The sequence below is a fragment of the Bombyx mori genome, chromosome 17 (genome assembly GCF_030269925.1).
Source record: "Bombyx mori chromosome 17, ASM3026992v2".
NCBI lineage: Eukaryota > Metazoa > Arthropoda > Insecta > Lepidoptera > Bombycidae > Bombyx > Bombyx mori.
The window spans coordinates 8139165-8166785 of record NC_085123.1 but is presented as its reverse complement, the minus strand read 5'-3'; the positions used below and the strand labels follow the sequence as shown (position 1 = coordinate 8166785).

At 36.8% G+C, this 27621-nt stretch overlaps 3 protein-coding genes and 1 non-coding gene across 5 annotated transcripts in view; 1 reads left to right on the top strand and 3 right to left on the bottom strand.

The window, feature by feature from the left end:
- The window catches only part of LOC101737202 (uncharacterized), a 171677-nt gene that overhangs the window by 97119 nt on the left and 46937 nt on the right, over window positions 1-27621 (bottom strand). For both annotated transcript variants that reach the window (XM_038016666.2, XM_038016665.2), the window contains exon 2: window positions 12826-13533. In XM_038016666.2, the coding sequence (XP_037872594.1) occupies window positions 12826-13472 (647 nt within the window). In that variant the 5' untranslated portion in view covers window positions 13473-13533. The remainder of the gene's footprint in view (window positions 1-12825; window positions 13534-27621) is intronic.
- On the top strand, window positions 3860-3943 carry TRNAL-CAG (transfer RNA leucine (anticodon CAG)). Its single transcript has one exon. It is a non-coding gene; the product is annotated as a tRNA-Leu (tRNA).
- LOC119629793 (uncharacterized) lies at window positions 23924-24370 on the bottom strand. Its single transcript, XM_038016971.1, has one exon. It carries the CDS (start codon window positions 24368-24370, stop codon window positions 23924-23926), a length of 447 nt encoding a protein of 148 aa, XP_037872899.1.
- LOC119629792 (uncharacterized) lies at window positions 24392-26536 on the bottom strand. The gene has a single exon (XM_038016970.1). The coding sequence runs from the start codon at window positions 26534-26536 to the stop codon at window positions 24392-24394; it is 2145 nt and encodes a 714-aa protein (XP_037872898.1).

Below are 27621 nucleotides of genomic sequence, written 5' to 3'. Positions count from 1 at the left end.
GTAATTTAGTGCGGTCTTCGTGACTAAACGTAAACGTAAAACTTAAACCCAACTAATAAATTTCACATTATCCTTGCAAGTCCAAATTCCTCATCTCTTAGGAACTATGATGCCAATTAGGAAACTCCAGCTCATGCTTAATGATAATAATAGTAAAATTTCCTAATCGTTTTTCATTTAAGAACTAGTGATAAGTTAAGCAAATTTATATGTACATGATAATCTAACTCAAAATTTGAACGCTTGGAAATACTTTATTAATAAATACAAACGAAATACATAGTTCCAAATACGATGTTAATTATAGTATCAGTTTTCATGCATCTCTATTTGATTTCCCAATATTGAATACACACTGAATGTGGTAAACATTTAAACCGGTTTCATATTATACGTACAGGTAACGAGATTTCGCAAATCCAGACCACAAACATGCAGTCTGATGTCGAATTACATTATTACAATGGAACAAAACATCAAAAGTTGAACTACTAAAAATATATAGATTCATTTTAATTGGATATTATTTACAAAAACTACATCATATCTTCAAGATGGCATATTTACTGGTGGTAGGACCTCTTGAGTGTCCGCACGGGTAGGTACCACCACTCCGCCTATTTCCGCCGTGAAACAGTAATGCGTTACGGTTCGAAGGGTGGGGTAGCCGTTGTAACTATACTGAGACCTTAGAACTTATATCTCGAGGTGGGTGGCGCATTTACGTTGTAGATGTCTATGGGCTCCAGTAACCACTTAACACCAGGTGGGCTGTGAGCTCGTCCATCCATCTAAGCAATAAAAAAAAATGATTTCTACAAACAAATAGACAATGCGCTCGCAAATTGGATTTCAGTTGCACGGAGCATCTACAGGAGACGGTCCGTAATAAGTCCCAAATTATCTTAGAATTGGTGTGTGTCTACAGTGCCACAATCAAGTGCTGTCGTAAGTCGTAAGTCGAACACAAACGGAACATTATGCTACTCTAAAAAAAAAAGATAGGGTTTTAAAACTGACTGGGACGAATAGTACTACAAATAATAGGCCATAGCTAATTTGTGATTATAGTATTGAAATATATGAGTCGCTGATATAAACTGAACAAAGCATGCGAAACGTTTTGTTTATCTTTAGTATCCCACATTTTTTTAAATATTGTAAGTGCATTATAAATCTTAGTAAACGATAAATTCAATGATCTCAAGGCAATAACTCTTGCCAAATAGTTATACGTGTTATTAATAAAAGTGGATGTTTTGACAATAAAAGTAATAGGTTTTTATGTACGAAAACAGCTGCCCTTCTCGCTCACGTGATCGACGTGTTATTCGGAAGACTAGATCACGTGAGCCTCATTACTGGGTCTGTTAACAATTCTTATTTGAATTAAAAATTAACTAGGAGATGAGGTTTTTTTTTTGATAATTTGTGTTTTTTAGAAATTATATTTAAGTTTTTTTTATTGCCTTTGTAGGCAGACGAGCATACGGCCCACCTGATGGTGAGTGGTTACCGTCGCCCATGGACTTCAGCAATGCCAAGGGCAGAGCCAAACCGCTGCCTACCAAAAATATTGATTAAATTACGAATTACGCCTTACGAATTAAATATTGATATTATATTATATTATTTGTTATTTTATTTCAATAAAAAAAAAGTTTATCTTTAAGTTGATTATCGATAAAGTTGATTATTGAAAACACAAATAAAACAAATTTGCTGAAAATAAATCGTAGCCGGATCGATTTATCGCCCCCGAATTCCCATGTACTTATACTATATTTTATGAAAATCGTTGGAGCCGTTTCCGAGATTCAGATTATATATATTTATATACAAGAATTGCTCGTTTAAAGATATAAGATTTACTTTACTGTAGACGATTATATGAGTCACTATGACATTGCAGTAGCATCTATTGAACATAAGAGATCTAGAGTTAACCTGAAACTGGTTTAGCCTTATGTAAGTACCTATTTGATACATATTTCGAACAGTTATAGTCGAAATACCGGTGCATGGATCAAAGATATTCCTTAAAAGATCTTCCCTCTGTATTAATTTCTTATAAACATATTGTTACTATGTTTTTTGCAGTTCTTGGTATCGATACAATAAAATGTCTCATTTAGAAATTATTAGAGCTTTTTCACAAGAAGTCTTTTTCATAACGCGTTTAGAAAATAATATTCTACGAGTATTATATAATTTTAAATTATATAATGTCATGTAAGTACCTAGTTATTGTATTTAATATATGTTCACAATTTTGTCAATGTTATTGTCCAGTAGAGGAAACCAAAACTGTAACAAGCGGTTAAACAGGTGGTACAAGAGTCATCCTATTAAATAGCCGGTTCTCCAACTGAAATGCATAGACTTTAATTAATACGAAACCATCCCGTCATCTCGTATCTGGACTGTAGATAATAGAATATTATAGACAAAAGCAAAAATTTGAATCGCGCTAACGGCATTTACCAAATAATCTTGGATCGACATAGGGCCCAAAACATCATTTGAATCTTTAAAATCCCTCTACTATGTTTCCCGTACGATGTGACGAGTCCTTTTTTAACAAAATTTTAAGGCTTAGCTGTGTTTTAGCGTTGTTCTCATTTTTGGCTGTATGCTCCTTCTGTCTACGAGAGCAATAACAAAAAATAAAAGAATTATCTTTCCCTAATTATTCGTTCCCATATGTACTTATGAACACTCGATTCTAACTCTCTAACTTGCGGGCCCTAGAAATTGAAGCTCGACATCTATAATGGTACGTTTATTAAAAATTCTATAAACCCATTGACAAAATTAATAGTTAGTATAACATTTCATACTAGACCGGAGATAAAGCGAATCCCCTTTAATGGGTAGATTAGTTTCTAATACTTAGTAATTCTGGTGGTTTGAGTACTAGTCCGGTCCATTAGGATGCTGGCGAAGGGCCAAAGTCGCTCGAGGTGCAAGTATTTCTTAGCCCAGCATTCAAGGAAGCGTGTCTCGGAATAGAAAACACGTGAATCGGCACGATTTCCTCAAAATACTTTTATTCCGATACTAAAAAAACAGTCAACCGCTCTATATCATTATTATTCTGCGACACTAATAAATTATAGTGTCAGTTTGTTTTCTGAAATAAAATGAAAAGTTAATAGAAAATTTTTTTTTGCAAACGAAGACTGTGCCAAAAACTATAACTCAGCAGCATAATATATTTTCAGCCCTTTTCGTTAGTAATTATTGAATTAATAGTAACTTGATGTTCTTAATTGATTTTGAAGAAAATTGTTAAATCTATATTACTAATCATCATAATTGCCAATGGAAGTATCACGGGTACAATCAAATTCTTATCAGTTTAAAGTAGTCGTTGAAATTCGACCATTATTTATTGTTCGAATTTTGGACATTGAAAGATCGTGTCGATTCGATCGACAGTGAACGTTTTGTTCGATTTAATGGAAACGTAAAATACAACACCTACTTAAATTATTATTCTCATAATCTCTTCCAGCAGCCCTGCGAGAGGAGGTCTGCTGGAAGAGATTTCTTAAAAAAATAAGCAGTGCCTTTGTACATAATTTTCCTATTACTATGTACTATGTCTTCTTTTTTTTGTGTACATAAATAAATAATTAAATGAAATTATATCTTTTCGAAATAATTTTTACTCAAAATAAAAAAAATGAGATATACCTAATCAAAACTTCATGCACGCATTGTGCTTCAACAAGGTTCGTACTTCACTTGTTCATATTCTAGAGGATAATGTTTATTTATAAAATGAAAATTTCAGAACTGAAAACAAAACATCAAGACAACAATTAGATGGAAATATTCCTCTAAGTGCATCGTAGTCAGGATGGCCGAGCGGTCTAAGGCGCTGCGTTCAGGTCGCAGTCCACTTCTGTGGGCGTGGGTTCGAATCCCACTTCTGACATTATTATTTTATTATATCTCTTCCCTTTTTTAATGTTCATGTCACTAGAAGAGTCCGTGGCCTAATAGCTATGACGACTGATGCGGTTTGAAATCCTACAACAAGCACCAAGTTTTATAAGTAGCCCATGTTTACATGATTAAATGTGTTTGTGATTAAAACTTAAGACCCAAAAATGAGTTTGGTAAAGATAGGCACTGGTCATCATTCTGACCACGAGAGCTAGGATTAGATAAAACAACAGAGAATACGCTTATATGCTAATTTGGTTAGCTGCACTCACGCTATGATGTGTCCAGACTCCAGTACGCACAAAATGCCCGTGAGCCCATGGACAACATTAAAAAATTACTTTTTACTAACACTCAGTAGTAGACAAAGTCCTGACTTTTTAGTTAATCTTTTAATTTCAATAACTATTATACTTTAACCAGCATTTTTACTGGTGGTAGGACCTCTTGTGAGTCCGCGCGGGTAAGTACCACCGCCCTGCCTATTTCTGCCGTGAAACAGTAATGCGTTTCGGTTTGAAGGGTGGGGCAGCCGTTGCAATTATACTTGAGACGTTAGAACTTATATCTCAAGGTGGGTGGCGCATTTACGTTGTAGATGTCCATGGGCTCCAGTAACCACTTAACACCAGGTGGACTGTGAGCTAGTCCAACCATCAAAGCAATAAAAAAAAAAAGAAAAAAAATCATGCTCGTATGTAATTAAATTGTTTTGTAGATTTTATATAAATTAGACAGTTCAGTCGCATCATCGTTTTTATTAGTTTTATTCTACGAATATTATTATTTACTAGAGATCCCGCAGTAGTCGAAATTCGACTATAATTACTTGGAATTGTAAGTTTGTACACTATTATGATTGTATTTTATACTTCTATAGTCACAAATTTCGCCAAGACTACATTATAAAAAATATTAACAAAGAAAAACAATATTTAATCTATTCTCAATTTGACAACAGACGTCAAGAACAAAAGTTTGACAATAAATAGTATGCATGCGTGTGTGCGTCAAATACATGGTAGTGTAGTGTGTGTAATGTTTTCTTTATTGATTTAATGTATCTATTATGCATTATTTAAAAAAAAAATTACCATTGTGCACTTCTTCTCTATATTCTCTATAAGTGTGAAAATTTTCATACTCCTCCATCCGCGCAATTTACGTAAAAAGGGATACAAAGTTTTTGCTTCACGTATTAATATATAGATTCGTAGGTTTTATTTGATAGTAGAATAAATTCATACATTCAAATAGCAGTGTATCCATAGTGCTATTCGAATTGTTCAAACGAATTTCTCAAGAGTCGACGACGCATGGAACGCGCGTAAATTTCGCAAACGCAACGATATTGACCGACAAACATATTTTCGAGGACAAACAGACGATATTACGAAACCATATATATGATGGTATTCTAGCTCTCCTAGCCACCGTGAAGCTTAAAAACGATTTATTCGAGAATCTAATTTTATCTAAATATTAAGAAGAATTAACAGGAACTACTAATATTAGAATTAACTAGCTGTACCCGTCCGCTTTGCTGGGCATTTAAAATTAACATTATTATTTCTCACCCCCACAAAGATTCTCATCATTAACGCCCCCGCAATTGGTGTAGGGAGTCCAACACTCATATATATATATTAATTAGCCTATCCATTAAGTACATGTATTTTCTACATGGATACCAAGTTTCAAGTCAATCAGATGCATGGTTCAGTAATTATAACGGAACATCCGTAAAAACCACTGTAGATTTATATATTAGTATAGATGATTGATTTTGATTTTGATGAAATGATTTTTCAAATCATTATAAAGACACATATTATTTATGTATTTTTAACTGGTAATAAGCCGTACAATAAACCTGCACGAGATTATCGGCCCGCATCTATTTCAGCCACAAAGCAATCATGCCCTCCGGTCTAATAGATGGGACCGCCGTTGTACCATAAAATTAAGACTTTGACCTCATGCCTCAAGATGGGTGAGGAGATTCACGAGGTGATGTCTATCTATGAATATGTGTTCTATATCTACATTCTACACAATAAAAAAATTGTTTTAGAATAACATCTAATTCACTTAGTAAGATAATAAAGAAATCATTGTCATTTGTAACGTTTCGCTTACGATATATTATTATGTACACTAGATGATGACCTTTTTTTTTTGATAACGCCATCTTGTTGTGTCTTTAAAACGGTTAGTTGCCCTCAATTAAAAAAAATAGTATTATTATTCGCCAATAGATGTCGGGAAGAGTTGATTATTGAAAACACGAATAAAAAAACATTTTCTGAAAATAAATTGTAGCTAGATCCATTTATCGCCCCCGAAATCCCCTGTATACTAAATTTTATGAAAATCGTTGGAGCCGTTTCCGAGATTCAAATTATATACATATATATTAATATACAAGAATTGCTCGTTTAAAGGTATAAGATAAGATATCTGTAGCTCTTGTTAAAATAAATGTAATCTGACAAAGGTAAATTCTCTGGGCTCCTGTTTAAGTTACGCGTTGTAGGGATTAGCGAAAAATGTGCAATCTTCCAAATGAAAATGCTAAAACGTCATCCGAACGAACAAGTCTTCGAATATTATAACAACGACGAAGTTAAAGAACCGAAAATGGAAGTGAAAGGTTTAGAAGTAGTCTCAGGTCGTTCGGTGTCAAAGCGTTGTGTCGTCGTTTCGCTGTTCACTAGAAAACACTTTTGCTCTCACTTTAAATTTTAACAGGATATACATAAATTAATCCTCCGAGCTTGATTCTTTTTGTGTGTAGTTATAAATTTATTATATTTGTGTTTAAAGGCTTCGTCTGTTTTTATCGATTACTCTGATTATTTTTTTATAATAGTAAGTACATCACAGCATAGCTGCTGTATCTTTTTCAGAATTTCTCTGGATAAAAACGGTTGTCTGAAAGAGATCAGTTATAGCGATGTTTATAGTACTGGCCTGTTAACTTATTATCAACGTTAGTTTTGTTTTGCTGTACTCTTATTTTTATACTTCAAAGCATCCAGGTATTAATTAAAATACTAATCTACTAGTCGTTCCAATGCTATACTATATAGCGCACGCAGTGGAAGCTCTCAAAAGGGAAAAAAAACAATTTTTAAATATTCTTTATTGGTGCTCCGCTTGCATTGGTCTTACCGTGATTTTATATAGCCTATAGCCTTCCTCAATAAATAAGCTATCTGACACTGAAATAATTTTTCAAATCAGACCAGTAGTTCCTGAGATTAGCGCGTTCAAACAAACAAACTCTTCCGCTTTATAATATTAGTATAGACGACCTAACAATAGACCTAAACGTCAACTTTTTTCCTACCTAATCGCTGGTGGCTTAAGGGGTTATCCCAACTACGCTCGGATGAGTAATAATCACCACTGGCTACACTGAGTTAATTATTAGCCGTTCAGTTTAGCTTACTACTAGAGAAATCATTTTTCAATACTAGCATGTTTTGTGGGAGTTAAATCAAGAACGAAAATAAAAACAGGGTAACTAAATATATATCTAGAGAATAAATTCAGAAAAATGTCAACTCCTTATATTTTTGCCAATACCTTTTCGCTGCGTCTTCGCAGCACTGTAGACCTTATGGTTACCAGTTGTAAAGTTTAGGTTTCAATAATCATGTTACATGACTTATTGAAATAAATAATATAGAATTTCAGTTTGTAGTAAAACAAACATTGATGAGATTTGATTTGTTTTCTTTTTGTTAAGTAGCAGACAAAGTTGAAGATGACAATGAACCGTGATATGAAAATAAACGGTTTCAAACATGTGCATCGCTCCACATTGAGTTTGAGCGTGTAGATCGAGTTGACCCATACGGACTTGTAATGTAGGGCACACACATGTAAGCCGATTTGATTGTTAGCAACCACACTAATGGAGTTATCTAGAGATTAGATCTAACACGTAACTAGTCAATAGAAATTCGAACTGTAGGAATTTGGTTATTGAATTATCAGAGAGTTTCCATTACGATTTTAGATTAACTTTTTGGAATTTACTAATTGATGTAATCACGTCGGACGGTCTATCTGGTTTTGGGCATGTCGTAAATATCGTTTATAAACCCGTATATAACTCGTATATCCGTATATCGTACACCCACCTCCAGTCATGAGGTCACAGTTTCATTGTACTATACAAGGGTTACGAGTCTTCAAACTGAAGCGACAGATTATTTCCGTGTGCACCCGCAATACACTCTGACACAAGTCTCAAAATGTATCAAAATAACGGATTTACTACCCGTCAAAGTGGAACGCATGACGCTGACTGACGCAGCAAAACAATAAAAGTAATGTCATACATCTTATACCAGTGTCAAATATAACGAAAAAAAAAACCTAAATCCTACACAAAAATCTTGATAAAATCGATCTGCGAACACATATTTTTCAAGTTCAAACTATTAGCACTATTTTCATAACAATTTAGACTTAGTAATCGAATAAAAATAAACACAAATTTTGAGATTATACTTAGTTCTGTCTTGGAGCAGCCTACATGCCGCCACTTTCCACCATGTGGCCGACTCAGAACCTGTTCCGAAACGACCACACAGTCGCTTACTATACAACTAAGAACTTATTCAAGTACCTTTAGTACGCTTTAACTGTACTTGAGTACTTGTTTCAGGTGCCTCAGAGCCTGCAGTTAGAGGTTACGTGGTTCTGAATGCAATTATTATTGTTGATCGGATTTTAAAAATTCATAAATGTTTTAATTGGAGCAGATGATCTCGCTGTCAACCTTTTTTTTTTTTTTATTGCTTAGATCGTTGGACGAGCTCACAGCCCACCTGTTGTTAAGTGGTTACTGGAGCCCATAGACATCTACAACGTAAATGCGCCACCCACCTTGAGATATAAGTTGTAAGGTCTCAATATAGTTACAACGGCTGCCCCACCCTTCAAACCGAAACACATTACTGCTTCACGGCAGAAATAGGCAGGGCGGTGGTACGTACCCGCGCGGACTCACAACAGGTCCTACCACCAGTAATTACGCAAATTATAATTTTGCGGGTTTCACTTTTATTACACGATGTTATTCCTTCACCGTAGAAGTCAATCGTGAACATTTGTTGAGTACGTATTTCATTAGAAAAATTGGTACCTGCCTGAGATTCGAACACCGGTGCATCGCTCAACACGAATGCACCGGACGTCTTATCCGTTAGGCCACGACGACTTCAAAATTTGTATGGAGTTTGAACGTTTGCCTACGTTTGTCGCTAGGGGCGCTGTTCCAACTGCATACTGAGTTAACTTTTACGCTATCGAGAACGTTAAAACTCGCACTAAGCACAGGGTTCAGCTATTATCGGAGACTATAGAAAGCACGTGTATGCCTACCCACCTACCCCTCCAGGGTCATAATACGAACAAAGCTCCACAATTATTAATTTATGATTATATTGTTACTTGTAATTATTTTCAGACTAGACGTGCCTCTCGGTTTTGCCCGAGTTGAATTCGTAAATTCAGAAATATTGTTATATTAAAGAGTTTCTTATGTCACTCTTTGGTCCGTAAACTAGTGGTTGATTTGCAAATCCACTGGTACAGAAAGCCACGACGAATCAGCGAAGACCCTGTCGTATTTATTATAGCAGATATACCAGGCGTTGTCTGTGCACATGTTTTTTACCACAATAAAAAGTATCCTATGTATTAAAATAGTTAGTTAAGTATATGCAATATTTATCGGAAATATTATACAAATACGATCATTAATTTTTGCGTGATTGAGAGACAAATACCTAATTTTCAAAGATACAAACTTTGAAATTTCTAAAATTACTTTAAATTAATGGTAAAATTTGTAATTATAATAAGTTTTATTGCAAGCATAGTGGAACTACGAAATCGTCTCCGCGCGCATCGGATACATGTCGAAGAAATATTATTAATAAACAAATTGATCATTTAGCTAACGGTAACAATGATATTTAAAAAGCGTATTACATTCCAATCGGTAAAAGCAAATTCGTGCCAGTAACATACAAAACTGCATGTTTGAGTTCCTTTCAAATGCTCCGTATAAAATTTAACGATGAAAACTATTGTTAACAAAACTGAAATTGAATATCAAGAGGTCGAACTATTTATGAAGTTTTAAAAATCAACAAACCAACGTTGGTTTTTTTATAGCTGTGCTAATATTTTAAAACAGTATTTATTATCTATGTCATGTCGTTCGCGATTCGTGGACATTATTAAAACTGCTTTGACGGTTTCATTTAATTTTAGAACAGGTCTTTTGTCTGCATGAAGTTTTGATACGTTTAATACCTTTTTGATTTAACGTTGCACGCTAGAAGTACATTCTGGCTTGAATTTAAGGGTTTTCGTTGCCAATAGTAAGCACAGATGCACGAAAACGTAACCAATACAATTGCAATTGCAAGACAATCATCGAACCTAACTATAAAATCACAAGGCATCACTGCTTCGCGGCAGAAATTGGTAATAGTTGACTCGACCGATAACATGGCACCAGTAGTCCAAATTCGCGCCTGTCAAGGTCTATTATTACACTATGCATACGCTATATACTTATTAATTAGAAATGAACAGAATGCTTAGACTCGCCTAGTTTGCAATTAGAATCTATGGAATTCCGTTGGATTGTTACGCAAGTCCTGCCAAGTTATGATTTAAAAGAATCCCTGATTTTTGTAACGAGCTAATGTAGGTGATTTCGTTTTTTTTATTGCTTAGATGGTTGGTTGGCTCACAGCCCACCTGGTGTTAAGTGGTTACTGGAGCCCATAGACATCTACGACGTAAATGCGCCACCCACCTTGAGATATAAGTTCTAAGGTCTCAGTATAGTTACAACGGCTGCCCCACCCTTCAAACCGAATCGCATTACTTCACGGCAGAAATAGGCAGGGTGGTGGTACCTACCCGTGCCGACTCACAAGAGGTCCTACCACAAATAATTTCGTATACACAAACGATTATCATCTACATATCCCAGTGATTATGCCATTTTTTATAGTAAAAACACTTTTTCGCACGAGACGTTCAAGCCAACAGCGTATGGCGTCACGTTGAAATAGCTCAAAATTTATAATTAGATTTTTGTTTGTCAACCGATTTATATTTTTCGTTTATTTGATGGGTGGAACAGCCTTTATTATTATACAATTGAGATTTAGACTTCATGTCCCGTCACAAGTAGGTGGGTGGCTGCACCTACGTTGTAATCTATAAACTGCAGTAACCAATTAAATATGCAGAAAAATAGCATAAATTAAGATAATGCAGTGTGAATGTTAATTTTACCAGTGCTAATTCTTTGTTTAACTCCTCAAAATTATCAATTTCGAAAATCAGTTTGCGTGCGCGTCTCTACGCTCTAAAATATCGCGACATACAACAATGGGCTCTCTTGAACATTGCAGGCGTTCACCCAACTTTACACAGAACGACCTTGCTGAGTAAACAAATTGTATGTGTAAACAATCTGCTTACATAACGAGGCCACCTTAGCGGCCATATAAACGTAGCATGACCGCAACAATTACAAATTGAAATAAAAAAAAAAGCGTTGCGTGTCGCGAATGTGTAATTTTTTTTTGTATGTTACACTGAATTTGATTGTGTGGTGACGAAAGTTACGAACTAACCATAAATTAACTGTTCGTGGAGTTTAAAAAAAGTAGGTTTTTGAAATTTAGAATAATAGATTTGATGTAAATTGTCATTTTATTAGCTTTTTGTTTTTTTTTTTCAACTAGCGGTGTTCGCTCCCAACAACGATAACACAAAATAAATTTAGAAGAATTATTCGCATCGATTCAGCCACTTCCAGTCAAATATCCGGAATACTCAACTAGCTTAAAAGATTATAAAATCTACAAGAAGAATAGTAGGTATATGTACTTTTTTGTCATGACTGAAAATTTAATAATTTCAATTAGTTTATTATTTCTGCCAACTTTTGTGACATTAATTTACTTCAGGATATAAAGAAGATTTTCTGATTCTAATATTACAGTGCAAGTACAAAATAAGAATACGTTGTTTTAAGATCACCAGAAATTTCATTAAATCAATATAATTTATATAGAACGGAAATTGAAGTTCTAATAATTAACAATTTTGAATGTTGTCTCGCTAGTTCAAGTATCTATTCTGAGTATCTATCAAAATATTTAACATACGAATTTAAAAGGCAATAAAATTTTGCAACTAGATATAATTTCTAGATGTTATCATAAATATTAAAAAAAAATCATTTTCCTAATTAAATTATAGCTACATATATAGCTTTAGTTGAAAATAACGCTTTTAAGTCATCAGGTAGTTGAAGTCGTTTTTAGGCAGCTTTCGATTCCAAACTACCGGATCCGTTCTACTTTTGAAATTAACTTTCTGTTTGCGATTCGACTCGACAAAACATCATTTAGTGGCAAAAAAAATTGTAAACAAGCTTCAGAACGAAATGTCATTTGCATTATGTAGATTTCGGAATCTAGATTTTAAGCCAAACATTAAAATGCAAGTAGGCAATGTATAATGTGTACCTAGAAAAAACTACAAGATATCAATAAAAATGATGTAAAATGATTAACTTATTTTTGTAAATTGCATAGATTACAAATTTGGAATGAGCATTTAACCCACAATATCTAAAAAATATAGGATAATCTAACTAAAAGTATTGTAAAGCAGTGAAAAATATTTATCTTTCCTATTGAGTCAAAGTTAAAACAGAGTGAATGCAATCACCAAGACGCACTAGTTAATGTCAATAGGTTGCATTTACGGTGCCGTACGATTGAGATTTACGATGTATTGTTAATGGATCCGCACCTGAGTGGAATTGGCTGGAAGGGAAAGCGGTGAGCGGGCGGATGCGGCGCGATGATGGGCGCCGGCGGTGGATGCACTGGAAGCGGGACCGGCACCGGGTGCGGTGGCGGCAACGTGCTATACGGTGGCGGAGGCACGCTCTCCACCAACTCAGGTACCCGGGGCGCACGAGCACGTCGCGCGCGACGTCTCCGGGCCGGCTCCTCCGTTTGACACTCCGCGCTGACAACATTCCTCGCCCTCTCGGTCTGCACAGCACTGTTCACATTACAACCCGAAGGCTCATCCTGAACCTGCACTATGTTCACACTGGACACGTTGAGTCGGCTCGGTTCGCCCGGAACGCGCACCGAGACCGAATCCGATTTTCGTAGAGGCGCGGGCGCCGGCACAGGCAGCCGCATCTCGTGGCGGGATGTAATCGCGCTGAACGACGCGCGCGCATGTCGACCGCCGTTCGGCGACTGGAGCGCGTCCCCGGCGTCCCCCCCGCCATCGCCGACTCTGAAGTCGGTCGCGGTCGCGAGAGCGCCATCAGTGCGGGAGCGAGCGAAGGGCGGCGACCGACACTCGTACGGCTGCCACAGCAACGAGGAGAGCGCCTCAGCGGCGGATAGCGGCGGAGGCCCATTCAGCACACCGCTCATCTCGGCACCACGCTCCGCTGTCGAGCCAGTGCCGTCACCCGCCACCCGCCGCCAGTGCCACCTGCACAAGATACATCACATGAAAGACATTGTCATTTTTACGTGAAAATTTTATGTACCATACCATAACATAAAATCGCAAAAACAGCATTTTAAAATGTAAAGGTCCTATCATTTAGTCTTTGCTGGCAGTTATCGACTGAAACACGCATTTACTTCGTGGGAAAATTCGCCTCTGCCAGTTTCGTTTAACGTTTAGCGGCTCGAAATTAGTTATTTATCTTAGCATTATCTCTAAAAGTCATCGTAAAACATAAGCAAGCGAATTAAAATCGGGATCAGATGACGGCCAGTTCTCAGTTCTGTCAAAGGAAAAAAAAACATCCTTTCAACCACATTTAGGAGGATTAAGCTTCATGACTCACTGTCGAGTCCTGATAGAACCATCTTTGGTTAATGCATATGTTATTTTTATTAGTATTCACAGTGCTGGACATAGCCCAAACTACAAACCGGAAAAGGAGCTTTAATTTTGCACACGGTGCTGTTAGGAGCCATAATCTTTTTTTTATTGCCGTATAGGCAGACGAGTATACGGCCCACCTTAAAGTGAGTGGGTACCGTCGCCCATGGACTTCAGCAATGCCAGGGGCAGAGCCAAGCCGCTGCCTACCGTTTAATACTCTCCACAAGCCTCGTTTGAAGAAAGACATGTCATAGCGCTCGGGAAACACCGTGGAAGGGAGCTCATTCCAAAGCCGGATGGTACGTGGCAAAAAAGATGTCTGAAAACGCACTGTGGATGAACGTAGTGGCTCCAGGTAGTATAGATCTATAGAGTAGGCAGTAAGGAGTAGATAGTATGGATCACCTCACGAATCGTATTTTGGCACACTCAAGTCGAGGTGCCTTTATAACTTTTGCACAAAAATATAGTTGTTATTCCTCCATAGTTAAGACCCAATCGAATCATCACTAAAGCCGGATAATGTTAACGTTGTACCATCCTGACTAATCGAAAAGCTTATGGAGAGCTGTGAGCATTAACTCGGTCTTTCTACCTATTAATACTGCTCAATAATAAACAGAATCTCGTCACTATTTCTCTTTGTAAGTTCCGCCTTAAAAAAAATGTTTTGCTGTTGTAACTGACATTTTTAAAGTCGTTACGTATAAGTAAGTCTCGAACATTGACTTTTTAAAGGTTTTTTTTTTAAATCGTTAGAAAAAGTATTAGTTATAATTATTTAGTGTAAACAAAACTATAGAAATAACAAGAAACAGTTCAATTATTCTACTTTTAAAATCAATCTGTTTTTTTAGTCTTTGATTTAATTTAATGAGTGAAAATTCTTCATCGAGACTTAACTATAACATTAAATATAAGCTTTTAAAATAAACTTTTCAGTTTCTTGGTGCTTTGTTGATCCAGTACAATTCTAAAAAAAAAATGTTACAAAACTTCACACAAGGCAAAGGCATAAACGTAAGTTGGAAGTTTCACATGGATGAGTGTCTTCAATTACGCAATTCTATTCGCTCTAATAAAAACACATGAACCAGTCGACATGAATCTAACAACTTATAACTATTTCTGTGGTGCTGAACTTAGTTTGTATCACGTGAAAAAAGATGGTTTATTCCGGTACATGTACACAAAAACCCTGCTAGCTCTGAAGGAAAGTTCAGTAAGTATTTTCTGTTGTTACCTTAGGTACACATAAACCAGTCGTTTAATAGTAGCACATGATTGCTTTAATTAATTACAAAAACACAAACATTTATAAATTCGTGGGAAAAAAAATCGAAACTTTTTGGACTAAAATTAAATACAAATATTCGTCGTTTTAATAAAATGAAATTTGATGGAGACGCATGATAACGAGGATTTGTATTATATTATTATGTAGAAGCCGTTCCCGCTGTACTTTTGAGAAGGGCAAACTCGCGCAAAATCTTCATTTTTAAATTATGTTACATTGAACGCTATGCATCACCAACATCCGCATTAGTTTCAAGGAACGATTCTCACATGTCATCTATACTAATATATAAATCTACAGTGGTTTTAACGGATATTCCGTTATAACTACTGAACCATGCATCCGATTGACTTGATACTTGGTATCCATGTAGAAAATACATGTACTTATTGGATAGCCTATGATATATATTTATATGAGTGTTGGACTCTCTATAACAGTTGCGGGGGCGTTAATGATGAGAATCTTTGTGGGGTTGAGAAATAATAATGTTAATTTTAAATGCCCAGCGAAGCGGACGGGTACAGCTAGTCTTTTTATAAAAATTTAATGCCATTGATGTATTATTATGTAACTAGAGTTTTTTGTTAGCAGTTGGTGCCTTAAAAATACTCAGTTATAAGCCGTCTTCCTTTTCGATTATGATTCCGTTACAGCCGACATGAAAGATAAAGATCGTACTAGTTTATTCATACTTCACGTAAACGATTTTACGACTAAAATAAAATAAAAGCAGATATCGGAGATCAGATGGAAGACATGCCGCAAACAACTGCTGTGAAACCGCAGGCAAGATACGAGTAAACTTTCACTGCTTGCGCCGGCGCCACGCTCCCACCGACGTGCAATATAATAATATTCAGTATAGAACATAATGTTGGTAAACAACAATATTAAAATAACTACGGTCAGGAGAGACTAGGATCACTCCGTGTTTTCCTGCGGGCGTCGAAAAGGGGGGCAACACCACGTGTGATTTGTTTACAAATCAGTTCTTCGCAAGTCTACGACCGAATTGGAATCGCGACCCACTGAGAGGATCCGGTGAGAAACTTAGTGGGTCTGGTATAAATGGTATAATACTCATAGAATTCTGCCGCTCATTATCCGGTGAATTCCTTAGTTGCCTATCACGACCCACATGATAAAAGATAGTGCTATTTTTGATAGGCACAACACAGCCAAACTCTTTATTAAATATATTAATTAAGATAATAGAACTCTGGATTATAGTTAACATTTCACGCCTCTCCAGGAGAGCACAGAACAAAATGTTTTTATGATTTGATTGATATGATTATGTGATTTGTTTACAAATCACACGTTATACGCAATACAATTAAGATTACCAATTAAGCATCAAGTTGGTTGACGACATCCACGCGTTTTGATATCGAAGTAGTCAACAGATACAGTAAAAAAGAAATAATATAGGAAAATAAGTTGATATTCTTATAGGAAAATAAGTATAATAATGTGATATGTGCTCTACATTTATTTACTAGTCAAAACCAGTCACAATCTGATGTGACTATAGCTAATTAATCGCTAATTAATTAATAATAACATCGAATTTTAGCACTATCTCACCTTTTACCATGTGCGTCGTGAAAGGCAACTAAGGAATTCACCGGATAATGAGCGTCAGAATTATGTGAGTATTATACCAGACCCACTGAGTTTCTCGCCGGATCTCCTCAGTGAATCGCGATTCCGATCCGGTCGTAGACTTGCGAAGAACTGCTCTTGACAGGGCTGACCAAATTCTCTCAGGTTGAACCCGTGAGCTCACCTAACAGCGAATAGGTAAAGAAAAAATGATACCATGCAATCACCAATCGGCCTTTACTGGTGGTAAGACGTATTGTAAGCTGCACGGGTAGTTACCACCATACCGCTTGTTACGGCCACGAATAAACTATCGCTTAGCTTAATGCCTCGTTGATCTAATAAGCCTACAAAATCTGGCTACTTTAAAACGGGTCTGGTTTCAGTTTCCTATGCTAATCAGTATCTAATATTCGAGGTCTAGCACAGCCTGCTTCTTACAATAACATAGAAAGAAATTCTAGTTTGGAGCTGTTAAATGTGCAATGTAGAAATTTATTAAATTGAAACTCTCTCTCAGAAATAGTTTAATTTACTATATTCAAGGGGAGACTTAACGTGCGACTACTATATCAACTACTACCTCACAATTTACATTAGCACGTAGTTTCTAAAGACACTTATCAAAGTCACAGATATTAAAATACAATGAAATAATATTAACCGGCCGTATTTCAACACTCCAAGTAAGTATGAATTTGACCAATAGTTATAATATTTACAAATAGAAAAACAAAAATGACACCGCCTAGGAATCGGAAAGAGAATTTAACAAAACAGTGATATTTGCGAAGTAAAATGCTATACTGTTCCTTTATAGCACTGTGGTCCCAGTTATATTCATATACAAATATACGCGGATACTGTTATATCACAGCGTTATGGTACCAACTTTCGTTCCTATGTTGACACGATGAACATACATCATCTTGTCCGACACTCATTACACATAATGAAGACACTCCGTCCGTTTATATATGCATAAAGTAGCTGCACATTTTAATCCATATCTTATTATTTTAATTATGCAACTGCTATTAGTATAAGCATAATATGAACGTAAAGATTACGCATACGATAATTATATAAAGAGAATGGGCTATTATTTGATTATTATAGCCTTATCTAATATACAATAAAGTTCTTATTTTTTCGAAAATTTGTTTCTGTCTCTTAGTACGAGGCTTTAATTAGGCCTTAGCACACGAGTATTTAACATGCACGCACCTTCAAAGTGTGAAATATGAGATCAAATATAAAAAAAAATCGCATTAGGTTATTTAAATATTAAAATGTTTTTGTGCATTGCAATTTCATGGCGGTTTTATTTCGCAAATTTACATAAAACACGACACGATTACCTAACGATGCACGAAAATACCTGGTTTTAACATTTTCTAGACTTCAACAACGATGAAATTATACAGTTTTATAAGCTAGCTAGTATTATTAGTGATGTGAAAGTGAACTGTGTGTGTTCCACTTTACATCTCAGCCTACCAAGCTATGAAATGTTGCATGCACAAACTATCAACTTATTGAATTTTTAGTAGAGCTAGGTACCTATATGATGGCGCTCTTTCTCTAGCGTGCTGCTTCCACTCCATTTCACAGGAAGACCGCCAGCTAGAAGGGTGGACCAACTCAAAGAGGTGACTGGAGGCCAGATACAGGGAGTGGTACATATGGCGCAGAACCGGACCGAGTGGAGAAGGTTGACATAAGTTCTGAAGTCGTTGTGGCCTAAAGGATAAGACGTCCGGTGCATTCGTATGTAGCGATGCACCGGTGTTCGAATCCCGCAGGCGGGTACCAATTTTTCTAATGAAATACGTACTCAACAAATGTTCACAATTGACTTCCACGGTGAAGGAATATCATCGTGTAATAAAAATCAAACCCGCAAAATTATAATTTGCGTAATCACTGGTGGTAGGACCTCTTGGGAGTCCGCATGGGTAGGTACCACCGCCCCGCCTATTTCTGCCGTGAAGCAGTAATGCGTTTCGGTTTGAAGGGTGGGGCAGCCGTTGTGACTATACTGAGACCTTAGAACTATATCTCAAGGTGTGTGGCGCACTTACGTTGTAGATGTCTATGGGCTCCAGTAACCACTTAACACCAAGTGGGCTGTGAGCTCGTCCACACAACTAAGCAATAAAAAAAAAAAAAAACAGAGTCACGATCCTCAGCATTGAGGGAACGACCAGAAGAGAGGTATATGATTTCATAAGTGTCATAATAATTTAATTTTTAGATTCCGTTGACGCTCCGACTAATATGCCAAGATCAAAAATTCCTCGGCTTATGTTGACCAACCACGTTTTGTTGACGGCAAGTAAACACTCGTACAGTTCTTTAATTTATATACATATCGGGTATCACATTAGTAGTAACCACAATCCAATTTCGTTCTACCGTAAACCTTGGTTTTGTCTAGCTAGCTGCCAGTATCCTCGAGGGATCAATGTGGGTTCCCCATAACTGGTGTACAATCTCATGGGGCTCGAAATGGTATTCACTAACATGGAACATTCGGCACGGAATCACTAACATCGTCCCTAGCAAGAGCAGTACTTCGCTAAATTTACCACCGGATCATAACCGCGACTCACTAAGAAGTTCCGGCGCGAAACTCAGTGGGTTATGTCTGTGGATTAAGTTGCATGTCTTGAACGATGACCGGTGACCGGTACTTGAAACGCCTAAAAACATCAACAGTGGACGCAAAACAATCCCGCGTATTCATTCGATACAATAAAGATGTGTGAGGCGGCTCTACACTCGATATCCAAAATAACCTATATTGGTAAGTATATACAGTGGTAGTTATATATTTAGAAACACTTCTTATGAATAAAGAAAGTACATATAACTTCAACGTAAAAAATATACACATTCAATAATTAATAATCATGCAATAATATAGCCACTCGAATTAAAAACTCATTAAATGCATAAAATATTAAACATATCTTACTTTTAATTACAAAATAAGTTTTACACAATACATGTTGGAGTTTATTTCCTGTTATTGGTCGCTTGGACGCGAGGTATGGATATTTTAAAAAAGTATCCATACCTCGTTCTTGTTTTGAAATTAGAGAATAACATTTATTTCTTGGCTTTTTCTATTATTTTGGCAGCAATTCAAAATTTAATCTGAATTTTATTTTGTTGAAAATGTTCAAAATGAAAAGTTGTGACACGTCAACTAGGCAAATAATTGTTAATTTACATATAATATAGATCATAAGTGAAATACAGAAGTAAAGTACAGAAGAATAGCTGAGCATTGAAATTGTTCTGTTAAGAAAGTTTTTAATGCAATTGATAATTATAAAACACATGGAACTGCTGAAAATGTTATTAAAAAGGCTCGTGTTATTTTCAGATGAAACAAAAATAAATATGGTAAATTCCGATGGAAAGCGCTATTATGTTAGACAATAGTAAACAATGCTTTTAATTATAAATGCACAAGGAGTACCTATAGTCAAACAGGGTGGCGGTAACATTAAAGTTTGGGGTGTTTTTTCCGGATGTGGACATGGCGGGTCCATGATTGGAAGACTGAAAGTACATACAAAAATATCTTAGAGCACACAATGATTCCCTACACGGACGATCATTTGCCTGTAATCTAGATCTTTCAGCATGACAATAACCCTAAACACCCGGCCAATAGCGTCAAACGTTTCCTTAGCGAACAGCGTATATCCGTTTTAGACTGGCCAACAAATAGTTCGTATTTAAACCTCTCTCTCTAAAAAAAATATCTGGTATATTGTTAAAAAGAAACTTAACACCAGTCAAAAACGAACTATATGAAGCATTTGTTGAAGTATGGAATTCAATCCTCCTAGAAAAATGTATGAAATTGATTGAATCAATGCCACATCGCGTGGTTGCGTTATTGAAAATAAGGGATACGCCACTAAATATTAATTACAACTATTAGTAGGCTGTGGATAGTAGCTATTTTGCAAATAACAATACTAATTACTAATACTTAATAAAAAAATGTTTTTTATACTTTTTTGTTGTTGTTTATAATTAGTTGACCATTATTGTTTATACCTTAAGACTGATTTAAATGTTTGTCCGTAATGTAACATTGAAACTACACTTGTGTAGTGGGTGATTGATGTAATTAAGGTTCAATTTAGTTTGCGTACTATCCGTAAAGAAAAACTGTGTGTGGTTGCAACGACATTTATTGTGCGACTGACTTCACTTTTGACAAGTAAAAATATCGTAATTAGCAAAGAGTATAAGGTTAGTAACAACATACCGCCCACCAAAGGACTACTAAGTTCTTTCTAAATCTATTGCACTAATTACAACGTCAAGGTGACTTCAAAACAATATTCTACAAAACGAAATAAAGGTTGCTTAAATACTAGACATCATAATACAGCTTAACTTGAGACTTAGTATTAATTTAATAATAATCTTGCTACAGTGACATTGGTAGAGAATCTTGACAAAATTACAAGATGACCTTTCACCAAGTGGAATCCACCGGCAAACGACATAATTTTGTTATTGATCTTTTTGTCACAGCACTGCCACTTTTCACACTGTAAACTCTCGTGAGATTATCAGGACCTGGGTGCTTCTCGACTATTCTTCCCAAAGACCATTTTCCAGGCGGCAAGTAATCTGTTTTTATCAAGACTATATCTCCAATTTTAAATTCCTCCTCTCTTCTTAGCCACTTAGGACGCTGCTGCAGTCTGGATAAGTACTCGTCCTGCCATCGCCGCCAAAAATCATTTACCAGCTTTTGTGTATGTCTTCATCTAGATAAATGATGTACCCGAACCTCCTTCATGTTAGGCGATGGTACGACGATAGGAGCTTCTCCAATTAGGAAATGCCCGGGTGTCAATGGGTTTAAATTTTCTATATCTGTGTCATCCAGCGGACATAACGGTCTCGAATTTAAACAAGCTTCCACTTGGCAGAGAATGGTGCTCATTTCTTCAAATGTAAGGTGAGTTTTAAGGATCCTTTTTAAATGAAATTTTATAGACTTAACTCCCGCTTCCCATAATCCGCCAAACGTAGGACTGTAGGCCGGAATAAAATGCCATTGGGTACCTTCTGTAGCAAGCTTTTCTGCTATGTTTCCGGGGAACTGTAATTGAGCCTCGTTCCAGGCATCTTGCAGTTCCTTATCAGCTCCTATAAAATTTCACTCCAGAGGTGACAGCATTTGCCTCTTCTGGACACAAAACGCTTAAAAGCTCCGATGAAGGCTTCTGAAGTTTGATCACTAACTAGTTCAATGTGGATCGCCTTAGTAGCCATACAGATGAAGATACATACGAAGGCCTTGACTGTCTTACATCCTCTGAACCGCGACATCAAGATGTGAAACGGCCCTGCAAAGTCAACCCCACTGTTTATAAATGGTCTTGATGGGTTTACTCTCTGCTCCGGTAAGTCTCCCATTAGTTGGGTTCTTGTAGTAGCATTCATTCTGGCGCATATTAAACATTGGTGTACATGTTTCTTTGTTATTGATTTTGCCCTTAAGATCCAATATTTTGATCTGAGATAACATAGCATTAACTGAACCCCTCCATGTAGTGTCTTGATATGGGCGTCAGCAACGATCAAGTGTACTAGGGTGTTGTTATTTCCAATAATAATTGGGTGTTTTCGGTCATCAGGTAAGTTAGTATGTTTAAGGCGACCGCCCACCCTGAGGATATGATTCTCATCCAGGTATGGGTTTAGCGATCGTAATTTACTTTTTCTTCTAACTTGTTTCTTATCTTTTAGGCGATCTATTTCTTCTTTGAATTCTTGTTGTACTAACTTAATGCATGTGATAAGCGCGTCTTCTAATTCTTGTGTAGTTATTTCCTTGCTCGTACTTAAATTACTTTTGTATCTTAGAAATCTTTTACAGTAAATAATAGCTTTTAGTAATTCTGGTAACGTATCAAAATCTTCAAACTGAGCGGTTAAAGGTTTTAATTCTTCTGCATTGTGGTAAGTATTTAATTTTATTGGTTTCATTTCTAATTCTGTTTCCGTTATTCCTGGCTTACTGTATATTATTTCTTTTTTGCATAACCACTTGGGCCCTGTCCACCACAACTCTTTCTGTTTCAAGTCCGCCAGCAGCATGCCTCGCGACCCGATGTCTGCAGGATTCTCTTCCGAAGCTACATGGAACCATCGATGTGTGTTTACATTCTCTACAATTTCTACGACCCGGTTCGCCACGAATGTCTTCCATCTATGAGGATCACCAGATAGCCATGCAAGAACAATTGATGAATCTGTCCATGCATAGATGTTAGAAGTAGGTATACGCATTGCATTTTCTATTTGCTTAAGTAACCTTGCTAATAACAGCGCCCCACATAACTCCAGGCGTGGTAGAGACACGGTACGGAGTGGTGCCACTCTAGTACGGGCAGCTAATAGATTGGTGAATACTGAACCATCTTCCCTCTTCACACGAATGTAAGCCACCGCGGCATAGGCTTTCATGGAAGCATCACTGAAACCATGAACCTCGATGTTTTCCATCTCTGTGCTTACTGTGTTTAGCCATCTTGGAATACCTATCTCTTTTACATGTTCAAAGTCTTCTCTTATTGTCAGCCAATCGTGTAACAGCGATTGGTTAATCTCGTCATCCCAGCCAATCGGTTCTAGCCATAGCCTTTGTATGAGTATCTTAGCCAAAATTAAGCTAGGGGCGATCCATCCCAGTGGGTCAAAAAGTCTTTGAATATCAGATAGTATGCCTCTCTTTGTAATACTGCTTGACCTTGCTGGTAAGTTAACCTTGTGTTGAAATTGATCCGTGCCCAGGTTCCATATCAAACCTAGGGCTTGTACTTTTCCATCCAATTTAAAATCCAACTGTGCTCGAGATGTACGTTTGTTTGGTTCTATAGATTTCAAAAATTCAGCAGAATTGGATGACCATTTTGATAATACAAATCCACCTTTCTGTAGAATATTATCTACTTCTTGTGCTCTCTTTATGGCTTCAGGAGCACTGCTCTCCCCCGACATTAGATCGTCCATGTAAAAATCTTCTTTAATAATTCAAACAGCCATTGGATGATTTCGACCCTCATCGTCAGCTACCTGGTGAAGCGTTCTTACAGCCAGGTGAGGGGCCGCCGCTGTACCAAATGTAACACGAAGCATACGATATTCTTTAATCGGGTCTGTATCATTCTCTCTCCACAAAAGGCGTTGATATCGATCGGCGTCTTCTTCATAAAGTAATATTTGCAGGTACATCTTTTGTATATCACTTGCATAGTAAACACGATGTAATCTCGATCTCATAAGTATGTTCCTTAAGTCCTCTTGCAGTTGCGGACCTACAAGCAATTCATCGTTTAGAGAAACGCAGTTGGAGCCCTTCGCTGAAGCATCAAATACTACGCGTGTCTTAGAAGTTTCTCTGTCTGTGTGTACCACGGCGTGATGAGGTAAGTATACTGATTTTCTTTTATGTATTTCATTTTTAGGTATTTCTTCCATATAGTTAGCTTTTATGTATTCTTACATGACCTTTGTATAATCTTCTTTCAGTTTAGTTTCTTTCTTAAATCTTCTTTCTAGATGAAGTAACCTTTTTCTAGCTATTTCTTTTGTATTTCCTTCATTAGAAAATGGATTATTTGTATTAAATGGCAGCCTTACTAGATATCTTCCTTCACTATTTCTCGTATGTGTGCTTTCATATATTGTTTCACATAGCTTTTCTTCCTTTGTTAATATTCTCTTTTTATCATTGTCAATTTCCCAGAGGGATTTCAACATATGATCTATATGGACTTGATGATGAAGGACCAGAAATGATTCATTTTCACGGTTATTATCGATTTCTCCGAAGAGGATCCACCCCAGGTTGGTTTCTTGGGCACATGGAGAACCTGGAGGGCCCTTAATAAGTGTTTTTTGCACAATCTGTGCATACTCTTTAACACCAAGAAGTAAGTCTATAGAACCTGGTTGGAAGTAGTCTGGATCTGCCAGGTTGAGTCCTTCTAGATGTGGCCAATGTGTGACAGTTACAGCTTTGGAGGGGATCTTCGTGGTCAACTGCTTACTCATAACATATGCTTGTATGTTGATTTCGAAGCTTGGATTCCAGCGGGAGCCAATCTTAAGTTGAACCACGTGATCAACATTAGTCCTAGTAGATCCCACCCCGATGATACTTCCTCTAGCTGGTTGCCTGGTAAGTTTGAGCATTTGAGCCGCCTTCTCGCTTAAAAATGAAGCCTGCGAACCTTGGTCTACTAGCGCACGAAGAACAACGGTTTGGTTATGCTCGTTCCTCGCTAAAACCATCGCTGTGGCTAGTAGTGCTGTGCTTTGTTTAGTACTGTGATGTGACGCCACCATGCTATTTATAACCTCTTCTTTCTCTTCTACCCCGTGGTGAGATTCACTCGGTTGATTCCTTTCCTCAGTTTGTGCCGAGTCTTGATGGCGGTGGAGAAGAGTGTGATGCCGTCTTCTACATAAGCGACAAGACATTTGTAACTTACACTGGTAAGCAGAATGCCCAGGCACAAAACAGTTAAAACACAGATTGTTGGTCTTGACATAATCAGCTCTTTCTGTAGGTTGCAGTTTGGTAAAATTCTTACAATGACATAATGTATGTTTTTCTTTACAGAGCACGCAAGTTCTTTCATTTGGCTGTGACGTGGTGGCTGTGACAGTTACTAAGTGTGAACGTTCTCTTACAGGTTTGTCACGGCTGCTACAAGTCCCTGACATGGACAATACAAGTTCTAAGGTACGGTATCTTGACTGCAGGAAATCTTTTAAATTCTCCCAAGTTGGTAGTTCGTCCTCTGATTTTGAATAAGCTGTCTGCTCCCATTCTTTGTGGGACTCCGGGTCCAACTTCTGTATCACAAGGAATATAATTATAGGATTCCAGGAGCTCGTAGATATGTTTAAATTTTCTAAATTATTCAAACAATCTGTCGTGACGTCTAATAAATTTTTTAATTGATTTGCAGACTGAGAACTAATTTTCTTCTGATTAAATAATTTCTTCAACACTGAGTTAATTATTAATCGTTTATTTCCATACCTTGACTTCAAAATATTCCATGCTTCTTTATAATTGTTTTCCGTGACTTGAATAGGTTTTAATAATGTTTCTGCCTCGCAGCTGACTGTACTCTTAAGATAATGTAACTTTTGTACGTCACTTAAAGCCGGGTTCTTATCCACTAAGGAGGTAAATAGGTCTTGAAACGTAGGCCAATCTTCATAGTTTCCAGTGAATTTAGGTAATTCGATTCTCGGTAACCGAACAAGGTTTTCGGTATCCGCAATAATCTTAGAATTATTTGGTGAGGACGTTACAGTACTCGGCGCGGGTGCTTGTGTGAAAGATTGCAAAAGATCTTTTAAATCGGCTAACAAAACGAGATACAAATCTTCGAACACGAAGTAATCTTCATTTTGAAAATATGGTAACTCTTGTCTTTGTTCTTTCGGTGTTATTTTTACCAATTGTAGATGCGTTTGCTTAAATGTAGTCCAATATTCTTCGATACATTTAATTCTTGCTTCTACATAACCTCTTGTCAATCTAGCTTTTGGACATTTCTTTAAATTAATTTGAGTTTTGTTTAAGAGCGCAGCGGTATCTTCTAAAACGTTCAAAAGTTCATCCATAGTACCGTCCAACCAGAAAACGGAATAAAATTGTAATATTTATAAATTATGTATAAATTATTTGTCTTTAAATCACTGGAATGTGGTTTACGGCTTACTGGAAAACAATATTTTCACTGGCCGGCGTCCATCTTCGATAGCTTGTACGTTCAAAAAAATCCGGCTCGAAGGACCAATATGATTGATGTAATTAAGGTTCAATTTAGTTTGCGTACTATCCGTAAAGAAAAACTGTGTGTGGTTGCAACGACATTTATTGTGCGACTGACTTCACTTTTGACAAGTAAAAATATCGTAATTAGCAAAGAGTATAAGGTTAGTAACAACAGTGGGATTTATATTGTTTTTCTAATAAATGATTAATCGTTGAACATATTGTCCTATTTATTGTTTAATTTCGAAATAAAAACGGTTGCGGTGAAGTATCTTACTCAGTGTTAAGGACCGTTGGTAATCGTATAGATGGTATAGATCACCACTGTATCCCCTAATTAAATAATTTAGTCGTCGTGGCCTAACGGATAAGACGTCCGGTGCATTCGTGTTGAAGCGATGCACCGGTGTTCGAATCCCGCAGGCGGGTACAAATTTTTCTAATGAAATACGTACTCAACAAATGTTCACGATTGACTTCCACGGTGAAGGAATAACATCGTGTAATAAAAATTAAACCCGCAAAATTATAATTTGCGTAATTACTGGTGGTAGGACCTCTTGTAAGTCCGCGCGGGTGGGTACCACCACCCTGCCTATTTCTGCCGTGAAGCAGTAATGCGTTTCGGTTTGAAGGGTGGGGCAGCCGTTGTAACTATACTTGAGACCTCAGAACTTGTATCTCAAGGTGGGTGGCGCATTTACGTTGTGGATGTCTATGGGCTCCAGTAACCACTTAACACCAGGTGGGCTGTGTGAGCTCGTCCACCCAACTTAGCAATAAAAAAAAAATACACCAATAAAATCAAATTTCTATCTAAATAGTCTAGAAATTTGATTTTATTGGTGTATTTATCACTTGAACTTTGAACTACTAGAAATTTACATTTAAACACGAATCCAATTAATAAGATTTATTCGAACAAAAAGCT